The following is a 23576-nucleotide window of genomic DNA, read 5'->3' on the forward strand; positions in this document are numbered from 1 at the left end:
GCCCCGGCAGTGCCCACCCAGCCCTGTCCCCAGCTGTGTCCCATCCACAGTCATGTCCCCCGCCTGCGTCCCCTGTCCCCAGCCGTGTCTCCCCCAGCCCTGACCCCTGTCCCCAGTCACGACCCCCAGTTGTGTCACTTAACTGCAGCCATGTCCTCAAGCTGTCCCCTGTGCCTGCTCCTGTCCCGTCTCCAGCCGTGTCCCCCCAGCTGTGTCCTGAATCCATAGCTGTGTGTTGCCCCCAGCTGTGTCCCCAGATGTGACTCCTGTGCACAGCCTTGTCCCCCCGAGTCGTGTCCCCTGAACCCAGCCATGTCCCCAGCTGTGACGCACATCCATAGCCGTTTCCCCACTCACACTGTGTCCCTAGCTGCGTCCCCCCGATCGCATTCCCTGTCCCCAGCCGTCCTCCCGCTGCAGCCACACGTGGCAGGGGGTGACACGTCCTCAGCGTGTGACCCCCGTGGGAGATCAGCTTCATCATGGCCTCCAAACTCACATCTTCCCCACCCCATTCACCTCCCTGGGGGCCCGGGGGCCACCCCAGCTGCCGCCTGTAGCGGGTCCGGTGTCCCCGGTGTCCCAGGTGAAGGGGCGGCTCCACCTCGTCCCTCCCCTCGGCGCCTTCCTTGTGCCCGTCACTGGGGATTAGCGCAGGGACAGCCCCGGGCTTGGGGACAGGCACAGGGGACAGGGCCACCCGCCACCTCGCCTGGATGTAGGAGGCCTGGCCGAGCGGCGAGGACCGAGGGTGACATCCCCCATCCCTGAGCTGGGAGAGGACGGGGACCTCCCCGCGCCCCCCCAGCCTTTGGGGGCACCATGAAGGACCGGCTGGAGCAGCTCAAGGCGGTGAGGGACCCCCGGCGTGGGAAGGGGACAGGGGACACCCCCAGGGGGCCCCTCAGGAAAAGGGTGACACCGGGATGGGGGTCCCTGAGACCCCACCCCATGGTGGGTGGGGGCATCACGGGGAGAGGGAATCCCGAAAACCAAGTCTGTGGTGGATGGGGACGTCATGGGGTGGATGTCACTGAAATGCCACCCCACAGTTTGGGGGAATGTCACAGGAATGGGGGGACCTCAGACCCCATCCCACGGCGTCTCGAGGACACCCCAATCCATGGTGGGCGGAGACACCACGGGATGCATGGCACCGAGACCCCACCCCGCTGTGCGTGGAGGTGTCACGGGGGTCACCCCATGGCAGATGGGGGACCCTGAGCCTCCCTACAACGGGGGTGTCAGGTGGGAAGGACTGGGGGAGGGGTCATCCCCGTGAGGTTTGGGGGGACGGTGAGTGTTTTGGGGTGACGTGTCCCCCCCCGAGTTGAGTCCTGTCCCCCCATGCCGTGGGGCGCAATGGGGGGATACCAGCCTTACCCAGCCTATGGGGGGTGTCCATCCTGCGGGGGATGGCAGTGGATTTGGAGTGCCCGCACCCCATTCTGCACCCCACACTTCCCCATGTTCCCGCCACAAGCGCCATTTCCTTCTCCCTTTTCCCGCTCTGCCATGGGGCCCCACTTCCCCCTACTCCTGGGGGACTCCCCCTGCTCCCCGCGGATCGTAGGGGTCCCAGCAGGCCCCCAACTCGCAGCCGGGCCCCTAGCCATGGCAGGGAGGCTTGGCAGGGATTTACCGGGATTATGGAGCCATCAGATAAAGCCCTCGGGGGGAGCGAAGGGATTAATTTTATTTTTACTCCGGCAGCAGCAGGAGGGGGGTGGGGGGTCCCAGCCTGGGGTCTGTCCCCTTCTCCAGGACACCCCAACAACATCCCCGGTGTGCTGGTGGAGCTGAGGGGGTGAGGGGAGGCAAAAGGGCTGAGACTGAGTTTTGGGAGGGGCTGGATTTGGGAGCACATCGGTGGGGTCCTGGGCACGACACCAGGGTGAGGGGTACCAGCCACCTTCGTGCCCCCCAGGGCCACCCCAGACCTGCTGTGGGGCCACGGTATGGGACACAAACCCCGTCCCATCCCCATCCCATTGCTGTCCCCGTCCCCTCCCTCTGGCCAAGCCCAGCAATCCCTTAATTCCCAGCCACGTGTGGCCAGATGTGAGCTGGGTTCGGCCCCCCCAGCTGTCCCCTGCTGCAGATGTCCCCCCCTGTGCCACCACATCCCCATGGCTACTCCCCTCGTGTCTCTGTCACCCCCCGGGGGCCCCTGGGGGGCTCTGGCAGGGCAGGAGCTCCACCCTGAGCGCTGTGTCCCAACAGAAGCAGGATGCGGACGACGAGGAGGAGCTGGAGATCGCCGTGGACAACACGGCGTTCATGGATGAGTTCTTCTCGGAGGTGAGGGAGGGCTGGGAGCGGGGCTGGGGGGCATAGGGCTGCCTTCTAACCCGCCCCAAATGCTCCTGGGTGTGCCCAGATTGAGGAGACCCGGCAGAACATCGACAAGATCTCAGAAAACGTGGAGGAGGCCAAGAAGCTCTACAGCATCATCCTCTCAGCCCCCATCCCAGAGCAGAGTGAGTGCTGTCACAGCATCCCCACAGCCTCCCCTGGTCACAGGGACTCTCCCTGGGGACACTGCCGTGGTGACTCACACCCGTGATCCCACAGAGACCAAAGATGACCTGGAGCAGCTGACGGCAGAGATCAAGAAAATGGCCAACAGCGTCCGTAACAAGCTGAAGAGTGAGTGGCACTGTCCCCACCACCATGTCGCGGGTGTCCCTGTCCCTCTGGGACTCTGGGATCATGGGGGCTGGCAGTGGGAAGGGTTCCTGATGGGTTGAGGTCTGTTTCTCTCCAGGTATGGAGAGGAACATCGAGCAGGACGAGGCACGATCCTCTGCTGACCTCCGGATACGCAAGTCCCAGGTGAGCTCCGGCCCACAGCCACTGTCCCCAGCTCCCACCCTGTCCCCCGTGGGCTGGGGATGCGGCATGTCCAGGGGTCCCCAAGTCTCCCAGTTCTATCCCCAGCAGCACCCTGTGATCCCAGGCTTTGTATCCCTCTGCCCTGTCCGCAACACTCTGTCCTGTTGCCCTGAGATGCTACATCTGGGATCCCCTGGGTTTCATACCACTTTCCCCACTCCCAACACTGTTCATCCTGGGATCAGGAACACACCATGCCCAAAGTGTCACTGATCTGACTTCCCATCTTGTCCCTTGGGCAGTGTCACACCTCTGTTCTTGCTCCTGTCCCCTGTGAAAAAGGCCCTTAGGGATATGCCGTGCCTGGGGTGTTCCATGTCCCCGTCCCCAGGACCAGGTTCAGTCCCCCAGGGTCACACCATGCCCTGGGGTTTCCCATCCCAAAGTCCCTGTCCCCGTTCCCATCCTCACGTCCCTGTCCCTGTCCCCAGCACTCGGTCCTGTCCCGCAAGTTCGTGGATGTCATGACCAAGTACAACGAGGCGCAGGTGGATTTCCGGGAGCGGAGCAAGGGCCGGATCCAGCGCCAGCTGGAAATCAGTGCGTGACCAAGGCCCGCGGCTGGGGTGGGCGGGGCCTGGGAACCAAACCCCACCTCTTTCTTGGAGTGGGAGGGGCCAACTCATGCAGACTCCTCCCATTTGACCATGTTTGGTTAAGTGGGTGGAGCCAGATCACTTAGACCCCGCTCCTTACCCCAAACCGGGTGGGGCCTGTTCCCATCCCTCCCCACGTGCCTGCAGCCGGCAAGAACACCACGGACGAGGAGCTGGAGGAGATGCTGGAGAGTGGGAACCCCTCCATCTTCACCTCGGGGGTGAGCCCTGGCATGGGGGGGGCACAGGGGTTTGTCACAGGGCCAGGCCCCCCCGCTGACGTTCCCCTGCCCCTGCAGATCATGGACTCACAGATCTCGAAGCAGGCGCTGAGCGAGATCGAGGGGCGGCACAAGGACATCGTGCGCCTGGAGAGCAGCATCAAGGAGCTCCACGACATGTTCGTGGACATCGCCATGCTGGTGGAGAATCAGGTACGGGGACACGCAGGGACCCGGCTGTGGGGACACAGGGACACACAGGGACCCAGCTATGGGGACACAGGGACACGTAGGGACCCAGCCATGGGGACACAAGGAGAAGCAGGGGTATGGGTTCACAGAGATGAGCAGGGGACAGTGTGAACAGGGACCTGAGCATGGGGACAAGCAGGGACAAGCAGGAACCTGGGTATGGGGTCACAGGGATGACCTGTGTATGGGAACATCGACATTAGCAGGGATTTGGGCACAGGGTCACAGGGATGAGCAGGGACTCACATATGGGGACGAGCAGGGACCCATGCATAGGGTGACCAGAGACAAGCAGGGACCCAAGTGTAGGTTCACAGGGACCTGCACGGGACCATGGAGTGGCCCAGGGACCTGCACAGGGGGGTCCAAGCATGGAGTGATGTCAGCTGGGGTGGTGACCACTGCACATGTTCCCATGGAGCCACCCCCCACCCCGGGTGGCCTGGAGGGGACAGTGTCCCCCCTGAGTGTCCCCCAGCCTGTGGTGGTGCTGCCCCTTCTCTCAGCCCCTCTCTGTCCCCCCATGCCACACGAGGAGTCACTGCATGCTCTGGGGATAGGTGAGTACCTGCGTGTGTGGTGTGCCATGTGCTGTGGGGCTGTGTCACCGTGTCCCCACCAACCTTGTCCCTCCTCCCCCAGGGTGGGCCGCTGGATAACGCGGAGCCGAGCATGTGGAGCAGAGCACAGGGACAATCCGGTGCCGGGGCCAGGCGCGCCAGGTGGGTGGGTGCCAGCACCCCGGGGTGCTCTCAGTGTCCCCCCTTCTCTCTGTGTCCCCCGGGTGCTCCGTAGGGAGCCATGATCGACCGCATAGAGAACAACATGGACCAGTCTGTCGGATTTGTGGAACGGGCTGTGGCCGACACCAAAAAGGCTGTGAAGTACCAAAGTGAGGCCAGGAGGGTGAGACAGACCGATGGCCCCCATGTCCCCTCCATAGCCCCTAGTGTCCCCTCCGTAGCTCCCAGCATCCCAGAGGTACTCCCAGTGTCCCCCTGTGGCCCTCATTGTGCCTTCACATCTCACAGTGCACCCAGTAGCTCCCCATATCCTCCAGCAGCCCTGAGATCCCTTTATTTCCCTCAGTCACCTGTCCCCCTCAGCCACCCCTCGTATCCCCCAGCTGACCCCAATAACTCCCACCTCCCCCCAGTGATCCCAATAACTCCCACCTCCCCCCAGTGACCCCATGGGAGGTTGGCAGTTCTGTCCCTTGCTATGCCACTGCCACCCCTGAGCCCCCTCCCACCCTCAGGTGTGATGAGCTGGTGAGGACTCAGCCCCTCCTGCCCCATCCCCAGGGCTCTGCAGCCCCTCGGTGCCCCTGCCCCTATGTCCCCCCCCCACAGGACAGGTGTCACCACCCCCGACTTGCCCCTGTTCCCCCAGAAGCTGCTGATTTTGGTGGCAGTGGCCGTGCTCTTGCTGGGGACAGTTGCCCTCATCATTGGACTCTCGGTGGGGCTGAACATGAAATAGCTCCTGGGGCGGGGGTCTGTAAGTGTTGGGGAGCAGGGGACCCCCACTGTGGGGACACAGAGCCCTGGGGGATCCCAAGGGCATCTCCTGCCTGGGGGGCTCCAGTGCTTTGGGATTTGGGGCTGTTACAGGGCTGGGGGTGCTGGGTTCTGGGTTTGGTGCTCTCTGAGGGTCTGCAGTACTTGTGGGTCTGCAATGTTTGGGGGCCCGTGGTGCTGTGGGGTCTGTGCTTTTTGGGGGCCTGCAGTGCTCAGGCATCTGTGATGTTCAGGGGTCTGCTGCTCAGGGGTCTGTGCTCTTTGGGGTCTGCGTTGCTCGAGGGTCTGCGTTCCTCGGGGCTCCGTGTTGCTCCAGGCTCTGGATTTTGTCTCTTCCCCATATCCATCTCTGCCATCCTCGCTCCCTCCTTCCTGCTGCAATCCCCTTCCCCGCCGGCGCCTCCAGCTCCCCTTTCCCTCCTCCAGACACTCCCGACCATCCCAGCGATGTCACCTCCCGGTGGGATCCTCCCCGGCACTGATCCTGGACCCCTCCTCTCCCTGCTCCTCCCGGACCTGCTGCTCCCAGCCCTCCGTGTCCCAGTTCTCGCCGCGGGCTCCGGCACCGCCACCTTTCCCGCCCGTCCTGCCGGTCCCTGAGATCTGTCCCTCACGTCCCCACGGAAGGGGACAGGATTCCGTCCATGAGGACGCGGTCACTGATAGCACAGGCCCAGCGACGGGTGACAAGGACACAAATCTCAGGGCTGGACGCTCACCCGCGCAAGCATCCCGGTGGAATGAGGGCGGGGACAGGGACAGGACACGGGGTTTGGTGGCACTAGCGTGGTTTGTTGACACCGTGCCGTGACAGACGGAGCTGTCAGGTCCCCGTCTCCTCTTGGCTTTGATGTCCGGGCGGGAGCATGTGTTGATCGTGGGTATTTAACTCCCGTTGTAATAAAATCCCGCTGATCCCGCCCTGCGCCTCCTCTCTGTGCTGGCACCGGGAACACCCAAAGCCACCAAAGCCACCAGCACGGCTCCGGCTCGGCTCCTGGTGTCCGGAGATTTGGGGGCTGGGCCAGGCCCGTTTCCCGGTGCCATAGGACACGAGGGGGAAGGGCGAGGCTGGGGACATCCCCAACTCCCGGGCTCTGTCCAGACTCTCCCCCTGCCACCGAGTTTTTGGGTAAGTCACAGGTTTGGTCACCTGTCCCAGGGCACGCTGGCACTGTCACCTCCCTGTGCTACACAGAACCAGCTCATACCTGCCCTGCCACTCTCCCTGTCCCCTCCCCAGCCTGTCCTTGTCCCTTGCCTTGTCTCTGTCCATTCTCCCCACTCCACGGCCCCTATCCTTGTTGTCCCCTTCCCCATTCCTTGCTCCCCTCCCCAGCCCCATCCTTATCCCCTGTCCCCCTCCCTAGCTGTGTCCCTGCCTTACATTCCCTGTCTCCCCGAGCAGAAGAAGATCATGATCATGTTGTGCTGCATCATCCTCGCCATCATCCTGGCGTCCAGCATCGCGAGCATCTTTGCCTGAGCCCCCCACCCGCTGCCCTCCAGGTGACAGGGACAGGGCTGGGGGTGGCACACGGGGTCCCTGGTACCCCCCAATCCCAGGGAGCGGGTTCGGGCCTTGCCAGGGCGGCATTCACTCTGAGTGTCCCCAGGCTGCCACGCCGGGGAGGGATGGGGATGGTGACAGCGCTGGCAGCCACGTCCCCTTGCTGAGTGTCACCTCATCTCCCTCCCTGTCACAGGTGGCCTTTCCCCCTCCTGCCCCCCTGCCTGGATGATCCATCGGAGAGACCCCGGCCGAGCCCTGACCCCCGGAGCCCCGAGGACATCCCACGTGTCCCTGGAGGAGTGGAGCCCGCCCACCACCACGCTCCCCACGCCCCTCTCAGCACCCCCTCGCTCCTCCTCCTCCTGCACTCGGGTGACGGCTGGTGGCCGCTGTGACAAGCAGCCCCTCCTCGGCGGCACGGAGCGGCCGGAGGGGCCGTGTCCCTCCCCAGGGGGGGACACAGGGCTCTGCCTTGCCGGGGCGGCCGGAGGAGCCTCTCCCTGTGCTTGGAGCTCCTTGGATGTGCAGCCACCCATGCTGGAGCCTTCCTCCTCAATAAAGAGCTCACCCACACTCTGCCTCCTGGCTCCAGCCTGATCCACGGATCCCTCGGGATGATCCCAGCTCTAAAACCCCCTTCAGGACAGAGAGCCTCGTGCTTCAAACCCACCCCGATCCATTTATCCTCCAGCCCCACGTTTCCAGCTCCAAACCCCACCGTGGGGCAAAGATCCTCACCCCTCAAACCCGGATCCGCGCGTCCCTCGGGATGCTCCCAGCTCCAAAACCCACTCCAGGCTCTCGCGGAAAAGTTTAATTCCAAAAGGAATCCACTCGGGCCGCTCCTCACACCCTGTGCTTCAGGAAAAACTTGCCCCAGTAGCGCCCCTTGAGGCGCAGGTCGTAGGGGCTCAGGTACCTCCTCATGCCCAGCATGTTGGAGGTCACCACGCGCTCGAAAGTCCAGGGGTTTTGGTTGTCCAGCCTCTTCTGCTCCTCCTCCCGCCGCATCTCCCGGAGGCTCTCCCGGCTGACAGGGACGGCGGGGAAGGGCAGCTTCTGCGCCACGCGGGCCAGGAAGGGCCGGACCTCCCCGAACTCGCAGCGCCCGCCCACCTCCACCACCAGCCTCCCGCTCCTCACCGCCGTCACGAAGTGGTCGACGGGGCCCTTCCCGCCGCCCATGCGGTGTCCCAGGCTCTTCCGCGTCACCGGCTTGGAGGGGGCGGGCACGCGCCACACGGCAAACATGGATTTGGGATCCATGCTGCGGCCGATGGTCAGGCGCATCATCTCGAAGTGGCCCCAGTGCAGGTACCCCCCGCCCAGAGCCTGCGGGGGGACAGCGGGGGGACAGCTCAGCGACACGGAGGTGGAGCTCCCTGCGTCCCGCCTGCCTAGGAGCAGGGACACGCCGTCCCAGCCTCTGGAATACTCCCCCCCCGATCCGTTCGGCGCCCGTTCCCGCTCACCAGGATCCCGTACTGCCCCTGGGTGAAGTCGGTGGCCTCCTGGGACGGGCCACGGATGTCACGGAGCCGCCGGGGCTCCCGCTGGACCTTGGGCACCGCCGGCACCTTGTCCATGAACTTCAGCTTCGGCTTCTCCGGGATGGTGATCCCTGCCGGGGAACACCGGGGTCAGGATCACCGGGATCTCCGGCAGCAGGCCGGGGAGCGCCCCCCGCGGGGTTCTCCCGCCGTCCGTCGCCCTCACCGCTGTAATCCGGGGGCAGCGCCAACTTCTTGAGTCCCGCCCGGGGAACCGCGACGCCGCCGGGGCCTGCGGGGCAGAGCGGGGAGGTCACGGCTGTGGGCAGGGCCGGGAGGGCAGGGGGGACCCCGCCGAGCCTCCCCTTCCCGGTCTCAAGGTCCACCACAGCCCAACCGGGAGTCCCACCAAGACCTCGGTACCTCCCCGGTTTCAGCCGTTCTCCCCCCGAGCCCCCTCCCCCCCCCGCCGCGAGCCCGGGAAGGTCTCCCCGGCCTTCTGAACCCCCGACAAGGCATGGGCGGCCCCTCGGAGCGCGACCAAACCCCCCTGACCTCCCCCGGCGCTGAGCAGCCCCGGGAGCCGCCATCGCCACATCGCCGGGACACGCCGGAAGTGCCGCAAGGGCGCCGCCATTGGTCCGGTCCCAAACACGCCCCATCCGTGGTCCGGCCGGGAAACGCGGCGGGAATATTAGTTCCGGAGGGAAACGCGGCGCACCCCATTCCCACCCCCGTTCCGGGCCGGGGTCGCCGACGGGGGACACCCCCGAGGGTCCCGAAGGAGGTGCTGGAAGTGGCCTGGATGTGCTTCCAGCTTTGCGCCGGGCTCGTGTACTGGGTTTGTGGGGATAGGGTTCATATTCCTCCCAGCAGCTGGCAGAGCGCTGGGTTTGGATGCGGGATGGGCGACCTGGGGCCGTGACGTCAGAAAAGGAGCGAGAGGCGGGATGAGGTGGGGCTGTGACGTCACACGGGTGTCCCGCCCACAGCACTGTGACATCAGCACGGTGTCTCTACAGCAGGACACATGCCACCAGCCCCGGCTCCCGGCCACGATGGGACATGAATGAGGCCATGAGTTTCCTGCTCCCCGCGCTTGTCCTGCTGGTGGCCGGCACAGCTGCCCTGCTGGCCACCCACATCTGGAAGGCGCGGAGGCGCCCCGGGAGCCTGGCCGGCCCCAGGAGCCCCCTGTACATCCCCTGCGGCTGCGGCCCCGGCTGCACGCCCTGTGTGACCGCGGCCCAGGAGCTGCGGGACCTGGTGGCGCCGCTGTGGCCCGGGGTGTCCTTCCCACAGGACTCGGAGATGTGGCAGCTGTCGTGGGAGGACCTGGAGCAGCTGCTGGAGCGAGGCCACCTGCCCTGCTGTGCCTCCTCCAGCTCCTCTGGGAGCCCCCGGCCTTCCCGGAGCCTCAGCGAGAGCTGCCAGGCTCCGAATGGAGAACACCCCGGGGTCGGATCTCGCTGCTCCTGCCTTGGAGCTGTGGGTGTGACGAGAAACCGCTCATCCTTGAGGATGCACGTGGCCAAGAAGAACCTGGAAGTCAAGCTGAGAGCCCAGCCCACTCCAGTGAGGCACTCCCAGGAGCGACTGGTGCAGCAGGAAGCGTCGCCCCATTCCTCCGAGAGCCCCAGTGGGAGCTGCCACACTCCGGATGGAGAAGAATCCACTGACAGCTCTCCATGCTCCTCCTCCGGATCTACGGATATCAGTGGAACTCGCTCAGCCCTGAGGATGCACATGGCCAAGAAGAGCCTGGAAGTCAAAATGGGAGCCCGGCCCGCTCCCGTGAGGAGTTCCCAGAAGCGAGTGGCAGAGCAGGACTTGTCCTGGAGCGGCTGGCGCCTGATCCACAGCTCCCACAGCGCCGCAGTGCAGCCAGAGGGGAACACCCCATGCTCGGAGTCGGAGAAGATCCTCCAGAGGCAAAGGGAGCTGGAGTTCCCCCATCCCCGGGGAGCTCCTCCCAGCCAGATGTGGCCCCTCTTGGCAGCTCAGCTGCTTCTGAGGGTGCTGTGTTTTAAATAAATCAGTATTTCCCCCAAAAAAATGAGATTGGGCTGGGATAGGGTTCCTTTCTTCCCAGTAGCTGGGTTTGGATTCAGGATGGGAATTCTGTGGATCACACATGGGTGGTTTGGTTACTGCTGAGCAGGGCTTGTCCTCCTCAGGGACTTGCCGTGTTTCCTGCTGGGAAAGGTGGGATGAGCGTCCAGGATCAGATCCCTGGGAGGCTCTGGAAACGAGCCCCAGGTGGGTGCAAGGGGTAGGCCTGCCCCACCCCACTTCCCATGAGGAGACCCGTGGCCACCACCCTCTTCCCAGGTGTTAAAGGGAGGTCCTCTCACTTTTTCTATCCCTATCCCGATGGAGGCTCCCGGGGGAATGTGCTTTGGCTTTCTGTCACCTGCTCTGAGCTGGGTGACACCCCCAGCCCTAATTCCACTCCTTCCCACAGCTCCTCCCGGACAGCATCCAGCACGGGAATGTCCTCCACTTGACCAGAGGGCTCATGGCTGTGGCATGCCTTTCTCCCTCCCTGTGGAATGTCACTGCTCCAGGGAAATGGGGATTCCCTCCCTGGAGCCCCACATTCATCTCAGGATCCGTTGCTCTGAGTCTCCTGTGCCCTGCAAGCCCCACCATGGGATCTCCCCATGAGGGATTCCAAGCAGGAGGATATGGTATTGTCTGGATCAGGATGGGGTACAGGGGTGTCCTCCATGAATTTGGGGTGCAGGGTGGTATCGTGTGCCCCTCTCATTCCCAGGGTGTTCGTTATTCCCTGATTTCAGGTTTAATCCTCTGCCTGGAGCTCTTGGATCCCTCTCCTCAGGGCTGGATACCCTTAAAATGGGGAATGAGGAGAGTTTTGGGGGGAAATGTATGGGATCAGTGTGGGGGATCCCCTCTACTCCTCCCCTCCTACAGCTGGGAGCAGATCCAGGATATTCAGTCCCACCCCTTCCTGGGGAAGGAGATCCAGGGGAAATCGTGCTTGGGCAGTGCCAAGCTCCGCGTCCTGGATGCCGCCCCTCCCGCCTGTGACCCCGCTCTGCGGGGAGGAGCCGCAGGAGCCTAATGGCCCTTGATGGATTTTTCTTCCAGGAATTCGCTGCGGGGTGGTTTAGGGTTTTTTTGTTGTTGTTTTTTTTTTTTTTTTTTTCTTTCTATCTCTTTTTTTTCTTTTTTTTTTTTTTTTTCTTTCTGTATCTCTCTCTCTCTCTCTTTTTTTTTTTTTTTTTTCTCCTTTCTGCGCTCCTGTAAACACGGCGTGGAGCTGAAAGGAGCGGGAACGACGGGGGGAACACGCAGCTTGGGAGGGCTGGCACTCCGATTTCCTTAACTCCCTTGCGTGTGGGTTTGGGATGAGCAGCTCTTCAGCTCTTCCCGGCGGGAACACGGTGTCCTGGAGCCCTGCCCGCAAATGGGGGGGGGGGGGGGGGCTGCACTGGGAATTTCCCCCCACCGCACGCAGCCCCACAGAGCCAGAGGACCCCACGGAGCATCTTCCCATCCCACGGAGCATCTTCCCCTCCCCCGGATTTTATGGGGCTGTCCCTTCCATCCCCCCGTGTCCCCCGTGGGCTGGGCGGTGTCCGGGGGGGGGTGATGCCGCACCGCTGACGTCACGGGGCTCAGCCAATGGGAGCGGGCTGTGGCGGGGTGGGGCGGGGGCGGCCCCGGTGGAGACCGGGGTTGCTCCGGGGGGTCCCGGTGCCCCCCGCTCTCCTCATGCAGGGCATGGGGAGCCTCCGGCTGGGCAGCCGCGCCGTCATGTACACGGCGGAGACCCTCCCCAAGGGCAAGAACCGCGTCATGGGGGTGAGTTTGGGGGGCTCGGAGGGAATTGGTGGGGAGAAACCCTTGGAAAATCTCCCCTGGGCCCATTCCCGGGGGCTTCCTGCTGATCCCTCAGGGGATGCTGTGTCTCTGGAGAGGCGCTGGGATGAAGGCATCCCCCATCCCCAGGGTGGCTCTGTGGGCGGGGGGGTTGAGTTGACCCCATTCCCACCCATCCCGCTCTCCCAGACCATCCAGATTATGACGGGATTCCTGCACATCGGCTTCGGGATCGTCCTGACCACGCTCACCAATGTCTACACCTCTGTCTTTGTCATCGGAGAGATCCCCTTCCTGGGCGGCGTGTCAGTGCGTGCCGGGCTCCGGGAAAGGACGCCCACCGGGGAGGGACACCCACCGGGAAAGAATGCCCAGGGGGGTGGGATGCCCACCAGGAAGGGAATCTCACCAGGGAACAATGCCCACAGGGAAGGGAGTGCTGCTGGGGAGGATGCCAGCAGGTGGGATGCCCATTGGAAGGGATGCCCACCGGGAATGAGGCACCGGCAGCTCCCAAGGCCTCAGCAGGTGGAAAATAAGGGCAGGGGGGTCACCGTGTCCCCTGTGCTCCATTAGTGCCACCTCTGGGCAGGTTTGGGGTGCCCTCAGTGCCAGCTGAGCCCCGTCTCTTCTGCTGCAGTTCATCATCTCCGGGTGCCTCTCCATCGGCGCTGAGAAGAGCCCAACAGAATGCGCGGTGAGTTTTCCCAGGTGCACACCGGGAGCGGTCCCATGGGGTGCATGGGGTGTCCCTCTGGGATTTTGGGGCGGTCTGCCACCCCCCCCAAAGCCCCCCCTGGATGCCCACAGGTGAAGGGCAGCCAGACCATGAACGTCATCAGTGCCATCTTTGCACTCCTGGGAATCGTGGCCTTCATCGTGGACCTCAACCTCAACGGGCTCTACCGCTCCAGCTTCAACTACTACAGCTATCTCGTCCTGGTAAAATCCCACTTGGCAGAATTCCCACCCTTGGGAACCCCCCCCCCCGGGCCTTTTCTCCAGCCCTCAAGGGTTGTTGTGCCCTTTCCCAAATCCCTGTTGGGGTGGCGGTTTCTTCTCTGCTGGTGCGACCTATTTTAGGCTGGTACCTTGGGAGATGAGTCACCCCCTGGAAGCATCCATGAGCCATAAAAACGGCAGGATGAAGGGCTTGGAGTGAGACCTTGGAGTTGGGGATGCAGAGGGAGAGGAAGGGGGAGCCATAGAATGCTGCCCTGTGTGGGATTTGTCCTCCTGGGCGCTGCCGGATGGGGTGCTGATGGGGTTTTCCCCGTCCTGGAGCTCGCAGGGAATGGGATTTCCATCGTGCTGCTCATCTTCACCATCCTGGAATTCTGCATTGCCGTGGCCACCGCCAATTTCTGGTGCCGGGCCACCCGCCTCAGCTCCAACGAGGTAGGATGAGGGGGTGGTAGCAGGGATGGCTCCCAAAAACTGCCTCCCATGATCCCAGTGTCTCCCATAATCCTGGTGTTTCCCAGGCCATGCTGATTGTCCCCAGTGCCACCCGTGTGGATCTGGCCGTGCCACCGGCAGAGCTGCCTCAGCCTCCCAGCTACACCGAGGTGATCCAAGGAATAGCCTGGACAGGAGCAGAATCAGCACTGGGATGGCTCCTGGGATGACAGTCATCCTGCTGCCAACAGTGTCCCCTCCCTGGGAAAACATCCCACCCCAATCCCCAGGGCGCATCCCAGAGCATCCACCCCTCTGCTCTGGGAATGGGGATGAGATCCCAAACCCCCGAGGGTGGTGGGTGCTGTGGGAAGTCCCCCCAAATCCTTCCCCCTTTCCAAAACACCTCCTGATCTCTTTGCAGCTGACTGCTCCCGAAGTCTGACACCGAGGACATCAGAATGGGATCCTGCCTCCATCACTCCTAAATTCCAGGGCTATGGCATCCTCCTCCCACTGTGCTGCCGCCTGGGATGTGCTGGTCCCCCCCCAAAAGCCAGGGACACCCCCAAATTCCCTGCCCCTGGGCCTGGTCTGAGGGGCTCCACTTGCTGGCTGCTGTGGGAAGGGGCTTCTCCAGGTGGGAATCTTGGGCAATTTCCTGCCTGTAAATCCCTGGTGGGATGCTGGGGTTCGCTCATGTTGGGGTTCAGGAATTCCTGGCAGTCTGGTGGTTTGGAGTGACCCCGATGTGTACCAGAAGTCGGGCGGGTCACCGGAGCATCTACCTCGGCTCGTCCCCTGTTGGCTTCATTTTATCTTGGGAATAAATGCTCTCTCCGGGCTTGTGTCTCCTGAATTTGGGAATTTTCAGCACTGGGGGAGCTACACTTTCCCCTCACAGAGCTGCTGTCCCTCAGGAAAAAGGCTCATCCTGCCTGATTTAGAGATACCTGCTCTCTCCTGAGGGAATTCTGCCCCCTCTGAATTCCTGGTCCCTGTTTGCTTTCCTCCTGAGGGGAATTTTGCTCCCCTAAACCACTGGCACCTGCTCCCAGAGCAGTTTTGCTCCTCTAAACTCCCGGTGCCTGCTCTCCTGAGGGTATCCTGCCCCTCAAAACCCCTCTCCTGAGGGAATTCCATCCTCCTAAACCCCAGTACTTGATTCTGAGGGAATTCTGTCCCCATGAACCCCTCAGTACTTGCTCACCTGAGGGAATTCTGCCCCTCTAATCCCCTCTCCTGCTGGAATTCCCCCCTCTAAACCAGGGTACCTGGTCTCCTGAGGGAATTCTGCTCCCCACCCCCCAGATTCCAGCGCAGTTCTGCTATATTTAGCTTGGCCGGAGCGGCCGGACAGCCGGCAGCGATGCCGGTGACGCCAGCACATCCCAGTTCTTCCGCCACCGGAGAAGCTGCCCCAGGGCTGGAGCTGCTCTGTGGGATGACATGGGGACACCAGTGCCACATGCTCCTTGTTCTCACCATCCTGGGTGGCGGGAATGGAGCTGTGGGGTGCTCCCAAACCTTATCCATGCAGCAATTCCTAAAAAAATGCTTTATTTTCAGGGAAGGGAAAGGGCTCTGGGATCATTTTGAACTGGACCGAGTTTGTCAGCTCCTGACAAGCTCATTTATGGGTCCACCCTTAATTATCCTGCATCCATAGGAATGCTGCTGGATTTAATGGGGTAGTGATGAGCATCCAGTGACATCAAGTTATTTAAGGAGCATTCCAAGCACATGGAAATGGGAAGGTGGGATGGAGATGAGGAAAGAGACCCCAGTGTCGATTTTCCAAGGGGTAGGAACATCCTGGTGAGTTCCTGGTGCCCTGTGGGAGGAGCCTCTCAATTTTTGGGGCCCCAAATTTCCCCTCCAGTGTCAGAGTAGGATCAGTGACCTCCTCCTTGAACATTCCCTTAGGTTTTGGGGTGACTTAAGTGTTTTCCTTCTCCTTTCCACACTCCCTGACAATGCTCAGGCTGCTCAGCCAAAGCCTCATGGATTATTCACTCCCTGTCAGTTATTTCTGTTCCCAGCTCTGAAAAAATAATGAGCCCGATCAGTAGGAAAAGCCCCAGGGATTTTGGGAGCAGGATGAACAGGCTGTCTCTGCTCATCCCGTGGCCACAACCCATTATGGCTCTGGCTCCTCACCTGCGGCTCCGGAGCATCCCGACCTCTCCTGGCTCCATGGGGACCACCAGGATGCCATCCCACCTCCCACCCAAGCTCTGTGTTTTCCCAGTGTGGTGGTTTCCTGGGAAGGAGGCTTCCTCCTCTTCCACTAGCATCAGGGTAGGTTTTCCCAGAGTATCCCAGTGTTTAGATGTGGCTTTCTCTGAAAACTCTGGAATAAGTGTTTAAGGCTCTATGGGAATGTGGGGGGTTTTTTTTAATGCAGTTTTATTTTTAGGTGGGAATTTGCAGCCCTTGGGGGGAATGGGGACTTCCAGGAGATGGGAATAGCAGGTGACAGGGACCACAGAGCTTTGTGTCCCTGCTGGTGATGATCCCTGAGGAAAACCAAAATGCTTGGAGGAGCTGGAAAGGAGAACTGTGAGATGGACTGGGGTATCCCAATGGCTCTTCCCCTTGGGAAGAGATGGATCTTGGAGACTCTTCCAGCACCTAAAGGTGCCCCAAGAGATCTGGAGAGGGACTTTAGAACAGAGCCTGGAGAGCCAGGACAAGGGGGAATGGCTTCCTACTGCCAGGGGGTGGGTTTAGATGGGATATTGGGAAGAAATTCTTTCCTGTGAGGGTAGGGAGGTGCTGGAATAGATTTCCCAGGAAAGCCGTGGCTGCCCCATCTCTGGAGGTGTTTAAGGTCTCATTCCAGGATTGCCAGTGGAAGTTAATGCTGGTGAAGCCCTGGAGAAGTAGTGGGACTTTTCTGCAGCCTCAGGAGTTTTCCTGGGAATGAGCGGATCAAAGGCTGGAATGTCACATGCAGGGGTTGATGGACACATCTGGGACAGGGTTTGGGAGCAATGTCACCATGTCCTAAATGCCAGATGTGGATCACCCCAGCAGGCAGCGATGCCCCCCAAACCTCCTGCCTGCTCCCAGCTCCAGATTCCCTAATCCAGGATGGACACTGGGATATTTAAAGCCAAAAAACCTGAAACCTCTCCCAGAAAACATGACTTTCCTTCTGGAATCAGTATGGAAAAAGCCCTGTGGGAAGCAGAAACACCTGGAAGCAAAGCAAGATGTTGACTTTTGGTATTTTTATGGGGATATAAAGTTTGTCCCAGGAAGCAGCAAGTTTCTGTGGAGGGCTTTTCTCCATCGTAATCTATTTTCTTTGGAAAAAAACTCATGAATTTTGGGGCTGGAAAAAGAATTTTGGTTCCACCAGGCTCATAAATTTTGTCCTGTGCGGGTAGGAGGGAATTTGGGAGGGTCTCACTGATCCCCCTGAGCATCCAGCCAGGCTATCCCCATCCAAAACTTGTCCTAGAAAATAGGAAAATGAACATTAAAATCCGAGGAATGTGTTGTATATATCTACAAAGCCAAAAAAATCCTGCAAAGAGAAGGTTGGAAAGCTCCACCACCCGGCCTTGCTGCTTCCCTGCGTCTGCTTCAAAGTTTCACCTCCTCTGGAGTCTGCTTCCAAAACAAATCCCGACATCCTACCTTGGGCTCCTGCCATCCCCAGCTGGATCTGGGTTTATTTCTGAAGGGGGAAAGTGCTTTTTCCATGGATCGCTCATTCAGAAAGTGGGGGTTTGGGGGCCGAGGGCAGTCATGGCTGTTTCTGCCTGCAAGGCTGGAACTTCAGGAATGCTGTAGGAATCTGGAAAGGCGGATTTGGGAGGAAATCCACCGTGTAGGGTGGTTTTGGCTGGGAATGTGAGCCGTGGATAATGGTGGAGGATACCCTGGCTGCCTAAAGGCTAAAGAGGGGATCCCAGAATTTCCATGGGGGCTCAAGTGTTCCTTCCCAGGGCGGGAACGAGATCCCTGGGATTGTTAGGATTGGAGTGTTGAGAGGGATGAGGCACCAGCAGGAATTAAAGGCTCTGAGGCATCAGGAATGTGATGAAGAGGCTGAATTTCATCCATGTCCATGTTTTTCCTGGAAAGCCATGCCGCCAGATGCAGCCCTTTACAAGGCCAAGTGCATGCTTCCATCAGGGATGCGGGATGGAGGAAGGTCATGGGTGGGATGGAGGAATGCCATTGGAGCTGGGATGGAGACGTGAGTTGCTGCTCTTTGCTTTCCAGGTCTGTTCTTCCAGCTCTTTTTTGGGGTGTGATTTAGGCCAGTTTGGAGGGAGTGTCCCATTCCCTGGTGCGTGGGTGCATGGGGAGGGCGCAGAATCCTGGAATGGCTTGGGATGGAAGGAACCTTAAGGATCATCCAGTTCCACCTCCCTGCCACTGGCAGGGACACCTCCCACTAGCCCAGGTTGTTCCAAGCTCCAGGGCTGGAAGCCTCTACCGAGCTCTGGAAGGGCGGTGCTTCCAAACGCGGCCTCTCAGCTCCCTCTAGAGCCAGAGGGAAGGAAAAAAACTTCCAAAAGTTGCTCTACCTGCTCCTGAAATAGTCAGCTGTCCTTTCCCAGGCAGAGAGACGTGATGGGGTGATGCCAGAACCCTGGACCTAAAAATTCCCGTTCCACCAAGAAATTCCTACTTTTCACACATCAGACATCCAGGAAACCTGGGGGTTCCTCCAGGTCGGTATGGAGTATCCCAAAGCTCCTGGAGAAAAGGACATGGCTGTTTTTCTGGGAGGAGGGAGGGATGGAGGCAGAAAGGGGCCTTCGAATCCCTCGGGACCCCCTCGCCATGTGTGGTGGCTCCATTCCCAGCCTGAGCTCCCGTTTCCCATCATAAATAACAGCACCTCCTTTCCCTCTGGCTCCCAACAGAGATGGCCAGGGATCCCCGAATGTGTGTCCTTACTGGGGACAAATCCACAGGGATGGAGGAGGGAGAATTCCCAAAAGTGGCAATAAAAGATCTTCCTTTATAACGGGGTTTATGAAGTTTCCTGTCTCAATCCGAGTTTTCCCTGGGAAGTGGGCAGGGTTAGGTTAGGTACCAAACTAATTGCAGGAGTGATTCCCAAGCAAAGCATCCACAATTTGGGACGGAAAGGACTCGCTTGAGTAAAGGGGGTTTTGGAGCATTCCAAGGTGAAAGCATCCAACCCTTCCCAAGGCTGCAGAGCCTGGGGAGGGGTTCCCTGTCCCTCCCTCCCTCCCTCTTCCCCTGCAGGATTTTGGGAGTCTCCATTGGCAAAGCCGCCTCGTTGAGCAAGAGGGGCCTGACGAGAATTCCATGAGCGAGCTTCCCGCAGGGAGCAAAGGGCAGCGGGAGTGTGTCCCTGCCTGGCTGCCACTCCCGGGGATTTCGGACAGCAAAGGGACCGTGGTGCGGAGGAAGAGGAGGAGGAAGGCGCCTGGGAATTCCTGCAGCTTCCTGGGCTCGTTCCCAGGCCATGGCGACCACCACGGTGACCGACGCCGGCAGCGTGAGGATCATCACGGAGGTGATCCCGGCCACGGATCCCCGGGCAGCCCAGCTGGCCTCAGGCTCCCAGGCACCTGCCAGGACGTCATTCCAAACACAAGGCTTCCGGAGGGCGCATCCCAAGGTGTTGGGGGTGAGACACGGCCTTCCAGGCTCCCCACAGGGATCAGGGATCTGCAGGGATGGTCCTGCTGGAGGTTCTCCCTGGCTGGGTGGAGAGGACACTGGGACAGGTGCCTCTCCCAGTCCTTTCCTGGCACTGTGACGTAGGATTGGGGTGGGATGCAGCTCACAGCAATGGGATCAGGATCCCTCCCACTCGTCCTTCCCCAGACCATGCACATCTTCACTGGAATCGTCCACATCGGTTTTGGGATCATCCTGACGTTGTCAGAGCACAGGAACCCTTCCCTCCCCGTGGCCAGCGGGATCTTCTTCTGGCTGGGGATCCTGGTAAGTTGGGATGAGGACATGGGAATCTCAGGGAGTCCTGGTGGACTGGGGACAATATCCCAGGGTCACCAGGTCTCCACTGACACCCCCCGCCCCATTCCGGGGTTTTTGTGCATCTCTGAGCCCCAATTCCCAGCTGGAGCGACACAGGGAAGGGTGACTGTGAAGGGTGCCTTGCTGCTGACACCAATTCCTGCTGTTTTCCAAGTAGCTCCTGGTCTCAGGCTCGTTGCTGGTGGAAAGTGAAAGAAGAGACAGCCCTGTGCTGGTAAGATCCGGGCTGGGAGGGACGTGTCCCCCCACTCTTTATGTCCCTTCCAGCAACTGCCAGGACTCCCCCATAGCCTGGATTCATCCCACAGGATCCACAGGCCAGTCTAGCTCTTGGGAAGTGCCCAGCTCTCCCACATGGAGCACAGGATGGGAGTCAGGGTCACTGTGGGATGAGGGAGATAGGCCCAGGAGACCCTCATGGCTTTGGAGTCACTGTGGGATGAGTTGGATGAAAGGTCCAGGAGACCCTCATGGGCTTTGGAGTCACTGTGGGATGCATGGGACAAAACTGGGCGGCTTCTCCAGGAGATCTTTGATTCCAGTTGAACAACCCATGCGGGAAGCAGCCCTTCCCGGGGTCTGTGTCACTGGGTGCTTCCCGCAGGTGAAGACCTGCTGTGTGGTCAATGTGGGCGTTGTCCTGGGCGCGCTGGTGGCCACCGGGATCCACGGCACGGCCATCACCCGCAACATGCCCGGCTGCGAGAAGCCCAGGCCCTTCCAGACCCGCCCGGAATGGTGCCTCCACATGGAGGGCAAGGTATGGAAACCCGGGATTGGGGTGGAGTGTTGAAGGATCCAGGTCTTGCTCGGGTGGTGGATCCTGGGGTATTCCCGTTCTCCTCCTCCTCCTTGCAGATCCTGAGCAACGGGCTGGATTCCACCTTGGCGCTCCTCGGCCTGCTGGAATCCTGCGTGGCCGTGGCGGTCCTGGCGTTTGGATACGACACGTTCCGGCAGCAGACATACACCCAGCTGGTGAGGGAGGCGGGGATCCGCGGGAAACCCTGGAATGCTCATCCCCACCCCTTCCTCCCTCCCAAGGACCGCCCCAATCCGGGCGTTCCCGAGTGCCTGCCAGAGATTTCCCTGGATTTCCCTGTTTTTACTTTCCCAGGCGCCGTAGCCGCGGCCAAGTGGTGCCGCATCCCGGCGGGGTCCCTGGCACCGGAGCTCCCTGGGATGCCCTCAGCGTGTTCTGTCCCAAATAAAGGCGTCTCCCCTAGCCCACCTCGCGCGTGTCTCCGGGGGTTACTCGGGATGCGGGGTGGGGGGGGGCTCGCCCCGGGTGTGTTTGGGGGGAGTTCGGCGGGTCCCGGTACCGGCGATGGGCGGACATGCCCGGCACAAAGATGGCGGCCGCCGCTGTGAGCGGAGGGCGTTGCCCAATACAAAGATGGCGATCAGGGTGGCTGGGTTACTTCGGTGCGGAGCGCGACTCTGACGTCATCCCTACGCGACGCCGCGGGGCCGCGTGGATGATGGCGGGGGAGGACGGGGGAATCCCGCCATCGGCACCGGGAGCGATCCCCGAGGAGCCCCGCGGGGCCGCCTCGGCTCCGGCCGCGGCTCGGCGGCGGCGGAAAGGCGGCAAGAAGCGGCAGGAGGCGGTGGTGGCCATCCCGCGGGGAAAGCCCAAGTCGGGACGGGTGTGGAAGGATCCCGGGAAGAAGAGGTGGGAAAGAAGGCCCCAGTTCTTGGAGAGGGGGCTGGGCTCCAGAAGGGCTGTTTGGGGGGTCATGAGGTTTGGGGAAATTTTCAGGGAGACAGGATTGTTTGGGGGGCTCTCGGGGGCTTGTGATGGGGTTCCGGAGGCATCCGTAGGCTTTAGGAAAGATCCAGACGTGACAGGGGTGACTTAGAGGGGATGGCGAGGTACTGAGGATGCCGTGGGATGCTTCGAGGGTGGGCGGAGTTTCATGGAATTCTGGAGAGGAGCTGGAATGGTCCCGGCTGCGTCCTGGGGTTTTGGGGGAGCTAACACCTCCCGTGTGCCCGCCCAGGTTCTCCCACATGATCCAGGACAAGGCGCTCCGCAGCTCCTGGGCACGGAAAATGAAGGAGAGGCAGGAGAGGAAGCTGGTCCGGGAACTGGCGCGGCAGCTGGAGGAAGCAAAGCAGAGGGAGAAAGAGGTAACGGGGGCTTGGCAGCTGGAGAATTCCCGTCTTTCCCAAGCGCAATCCCATGTCTCTGCCCTCTTCCCGGGTGTCAGAGCTGTGGCGGAGTCCAGGAAAAGGGAAGCTGGGATGGAGAATCCCCTGTCCTGGTGCCACATCCAGTCACTGACAGTCACATGCGCCAAGTCACTGACTCGGAATAAATTCCCTGGGTCAATTCCAGCCTCACCCGGGGTGGAAAAGCTGCTGGAATGACAGATTTCACACTTGGGTGGGCATTGGCACTGCTTTGGGTTTAATCTCGGAGGAAGGGATCCACGGGGAACGTTTTGGTGCTGCTCCCACAGGAAAAGAAGCGGCGGCGGGAGGAAAACTTGAAGCGGCGCCTGGAAAACGAGCGGAAAGCTGAGATCGTCCAAGTGGTGAGTCCCCTCTGCCAGCTGGGATCAGCACTGGGAACACCCCACAACCGCCAGGCCCCTGTGGATCAGCCTCTAATTTGCTCCAGTTCCTCTCCCTGTCTCCGTCTTTGGAGGATACTGGGAGGACTGGGAGATTCCCAGCAAAGCTGGGCACGTTGGACGCATGTCCCCTGTGTTCTCCCAAGCCTGGGAACATCAGAGCTGAGGGATAACGGGGTGGTAGAGCAAGGAAAATGTGGCACTGGTGGGGATCCATGGGGGAAAATCATGGCTTTTCCATCGGGAAGAGATCTGGGAGGTCGGGGGGGATGTGGTGAAGACCTCCCTCACCTGTGGGTGAGGATGGCATTAGTTTTGGGATAAATCCCTCCTAGAATCCTTGGTGGTGGCAGGCTAGGAGTCATCCATGCCCATCCTGCCTCATTCCCGCATTCTGCTCTACTCCTGGAAATGCTCCAGGTCAGGGCTTGGAGCAGCCTGCGCTGGTGGAAGGCGTCCCTGCCCATGGCCAGCAGTGGAGCTGGATCATCCTTAAGGCCCCTTCCAACCCAAACCGTTCCAGGATCCTGTGATTCCATGAAATCCCCTCTCCTTACCTCTCTCCCAGATCCGGAACCCCCTGAAGCTGAAGAGGGCCAAGAAGAAGCAGCTGAGGCGGGTGGAGAAGCGGGATACGCTGGCCCTGCTCCAGAAGACGCCCGTGAGGCGCAGCATAGCCGCGGAATGAGGCGGGAATCGGGATGCTGCCACACCCAGGCCGTGCAACTGGGATTCCTGTGGATCCTGCTCCTTTCCAGGGGTTTTTCCTCAGCTTGCCAGGCAGGAATCGCTGCCAGGACCCACAGTGCTGAACAAACAACAGGACAGAGCTGAGGGGGGTGTATTCCCCACAGGAACCAGCTGCTGGATCCCCCAGTCCCTGTGGAATCAGGATGTGGCCGGTGCCAGAGGCTGGAACAGAACTTTGCTTTCCCAAATTTGCTTTTTCCTTATAAAAATGCATAGGACCTGAAGCAGATTCGCTTCCGGTGGCTCTGGGGACTTTGTGGCTCCAGCTGTGGCATTCCCATAGGCATTCCTAGCACTGGAGTGTGCCGTGGCCCCTCATTCCTTGCAGTTCCCCTTTCTCCAAAGAGGGAATTCCCGTTAGGAGCAAGCCCTGGAACCTGTCAGCAAGGAAGGAGGCATGGTGTCACACACCCTCCTGTGGGGGGCAACGCTGGGAACTTGGTGGGGACTGGAAGTTGAAAATCCATGTGGATTTCTTAACATTCCTGGTTTTTCTTGGTCCGTGAATGCCCC

General features: G+C 60.8%; 5 protein-coding genes across 6 annotated transcripts; 4 read left to right on the top strand and 1 right to left on the bottom strand.

The window, feature by feature from the left end:
* Positions 1-597: 597 nt before the first annotated feature.
* On the top strand, positions 598-7368 carry STX3 (syntaxin 3). Its single transcript, XM_066187353.1, has 11 exons — positions 598-852; positions 2224-2301; positions 2381-2480; positions 2575-2649; positions 2768-2835; positions 3327-3435; positions 3639-3712; positions 3791-3925; positions 4760-4870; positions 6893-6993; positions 7191-7368. Exons 1-10 carry the CDS (start codon positions 823-825, stop codon positions 6968-6970), a joined length of 858 nt encoding a protein of 285 aa, XP_066043450.1. The 5' UTR covers positions 598-822; the 3' UTR covers positions 6971-6993; positions 7191-7368.
* A 428-nt stretch (positions 7369-7796) lies between these two features.
* On the bottom strand, positions 7797-9139 carry MRPL16 (mitochondrial ribosomal protein L16). Its single transcript, XM_066187354.1, has 4 exons — positions 9043-9139; positions 8714-8779; positions 8470-8618; positions 7797-8329 (listed from the first exon to the last, which is right to left on the bottom strand). The coding sequence occupies exons 1-4, from the start codon at positions 9122-9124 to the stop codon at positions 7844-7846; spliced, it is 783 nt and encodes a 260-aa protein (XP_066043451.1). The 5' UTR covers positions 9125-9139; the 3' UTR covers positions 7797-7843.
* A 3089-nt stretch (positions 9140-12228) lies between these two features.
* Positions 12229-14593, top strand: LOC136291695 (membrane-spanning 4-domains subfamily A member 12-like). Of its 2 annotated transcripts, XM_066186840.1 has the most exons (7): positions 12229-12318; positions 12526-12645; positions 12977-13033; positions 13147-13278; positions 13621-13734; positions 13821-13904; positions 14159-14593. In XM_066186840.1, the coding sequence occupies exons 1-7, from the start codon at positions 12229-12231 to the stop codon at positions 14177-14179; spliced, it is 618 nt and encodes a 205-aa protein (XP_066042937.1). In that variant the 3' UTR covers positions 14180-14593. The 2 variants fall into 2 exon arrangements, with proteins under 2 accessions (XP_066042937.1, XP_066042938.1); XM_066186841.1 differs by lacking the exons at positions 12229-12318; positions 12526-12645 and adding an exon at positions 12665-12864.
* A 4521-nt stretch (positions 14594-19114) lies between these two features.
* LOC136292097 (membrane-spanning 4-domains subfamily A member 15-like) lies at positions 19115-20956 on the top strand. Its single transcript, XM_066187358.1, has 6 exons — positions 19115-19360; positions 19561-19680; positions 19892-19948; positions 20339-20494; positions 20593-20712; positions 20852-20956. The coding sequence occupies exons 1-6, from the start codon at positions 19196-19198 to the stop codon at positions 20858-20860; spliced, it is 627 nt and encodes a 208-aa protein (XP_066043455.1). The 5' UTR covers positions 19115-19195; the 3' UTR covers positions 20861-20956.
* A 114-nt stretch (positions 20957-21070) lies between these two features.
* CCDC86 (coiled-coil domain containing 86) lies at positions 21071-23517 on the top strand. The gene is made up of 4 exons (XM_066187357.1): positions 21071-21409; positions 21738-21867; positions 22200-22274; positions 22882-23517. Exons 1-4 carry the CDS (start codon positions 21072-21074, stop codon positions 22999-23001), a joined length of 663 nt encoding a protein of 220 aa, XP_066043454.1. The 5' UTR covers position 21071; the 3' UTR covers positions 23002-23517.
* Positions 23518-23576: the final 59 nt, after the last annotated feature.

Source organism: Chamaea fasciata, unplaced genomic scaffold (assembly GCF_029207755.1).
Source record: "Chamaea fasciata isolate MVZ Bird 193981 ecotype frontalis unplaced genomic scaffold, bChaFas1.0.hap1 SCAF_7, whole genome shotgun sequence".
In the NCBI taxonomy this organism is placed as follows: Eukaryota; Metazoa; Chordata; class Aves; order Passeriformes; family Sylviidae; genus Chamaea; species Chamaea fasciata.

Coding starts and splice junctions, on each gene's coding strand:
- STX3 (XM_066187353.1), top strand. CDS start 823: ATGAAGGACCGGCTGGAGCAGCTCAAGGCG. Junction 853..2,223: donor GGCTGGAGCAGCTCAAGGCG/GTGAGGGACCCC, acceptor GTGTCCCAACAG/AAGCAGGATGCGGACGACGA. Junction 2,650..2,767: donor CGTCCGTAACAAGCTGAAGA/GTGAGTGGCACT, acceptor GTTTCTCTCCAG/GTATGGAGAGGAACATCGAG.
- MRPL16 (XM_066187354.1), bottom strand. CDS start 9,124: ATGGCGGCGCCCTTGCGGCACTTCCGGCGTGTCCCGGCGATGTGGCGA. Junction 8,780..9,042: donor GCTGCTCAGCGCCGGGGGAG/GTCAGGGGGGTT, acceptor TCTGCCCCGCAG/GCCCCGGCGGCGTCGCGGTT. Junction 8,619..8,713: donor GCTGCCCCCGGATTACAGCG/GTGAGGGCGACG, acceptor GTTCCCCGGCAG/GGATCACCATCCCGGAGAAG.
- LOC136291695 (XM_066186840.1), top strand. CDS start 12,229: ATGCAGGGCATGGGGAGCCTCCGGCTGGGCAGCCGCGCCGTCATGTAC. Junction 13,034..13,146: donor AGAGCCCAACAGAATGCGCG/GTGAGTTTTCCC, acceptor GGATGCCCACAG/GTGAAGGGCAGCCAGACCAT. Junction 13,279..13,620: donor ACTACAGCTATCTCGTCCTG/GTAAAATCCCAC, acceptor CCCGTCCTGGAG/CTCGCAGGGAATGGGATTTC.
- LOC136292097 (XM_066187358.1), top strand. CDS start 19,196: ATGGCGACCACCACGGTGACCGACGCCGGCAGCGTGAGGATCATCACG. Junction 19,949..20,338: donor GAAGAGACAGCCCTGTGCTG/GTAAGATCCGGG, acceptor TGCTTCCCGCAG/GTGAAGACCTGCTGTGTGGT. Junction 20,495..20,592: donor GCCTCCACATGGAGGGCAAG/GTATGGAAACCC, acceptor TCCTCCTTGCAG/ATCCTGAGCAACGGGCTGGA.
- CCDC86 (XM_066187357.1), top strand. CDS start 21,072: ATGCCCGGCACAAAGATGGCGGCCGCCGCTGTGAGCGGAGGGCGTTGC. Junction 21,868..22,199: donor CAAAGCAGAGGGAGAAAGAG/GTAACGGGGGCT, acceptor CTGCTCCCACAG/GAAAAGAAGCGGCGGCGGGA. Junction 22,275..22,881: donor AAGCTGAGATCGTCCAAGTG/GTGAGTCCCCTC, acceptor CCTCTCTCCCAG/ATCCGGAACCCCCTGAAGCT.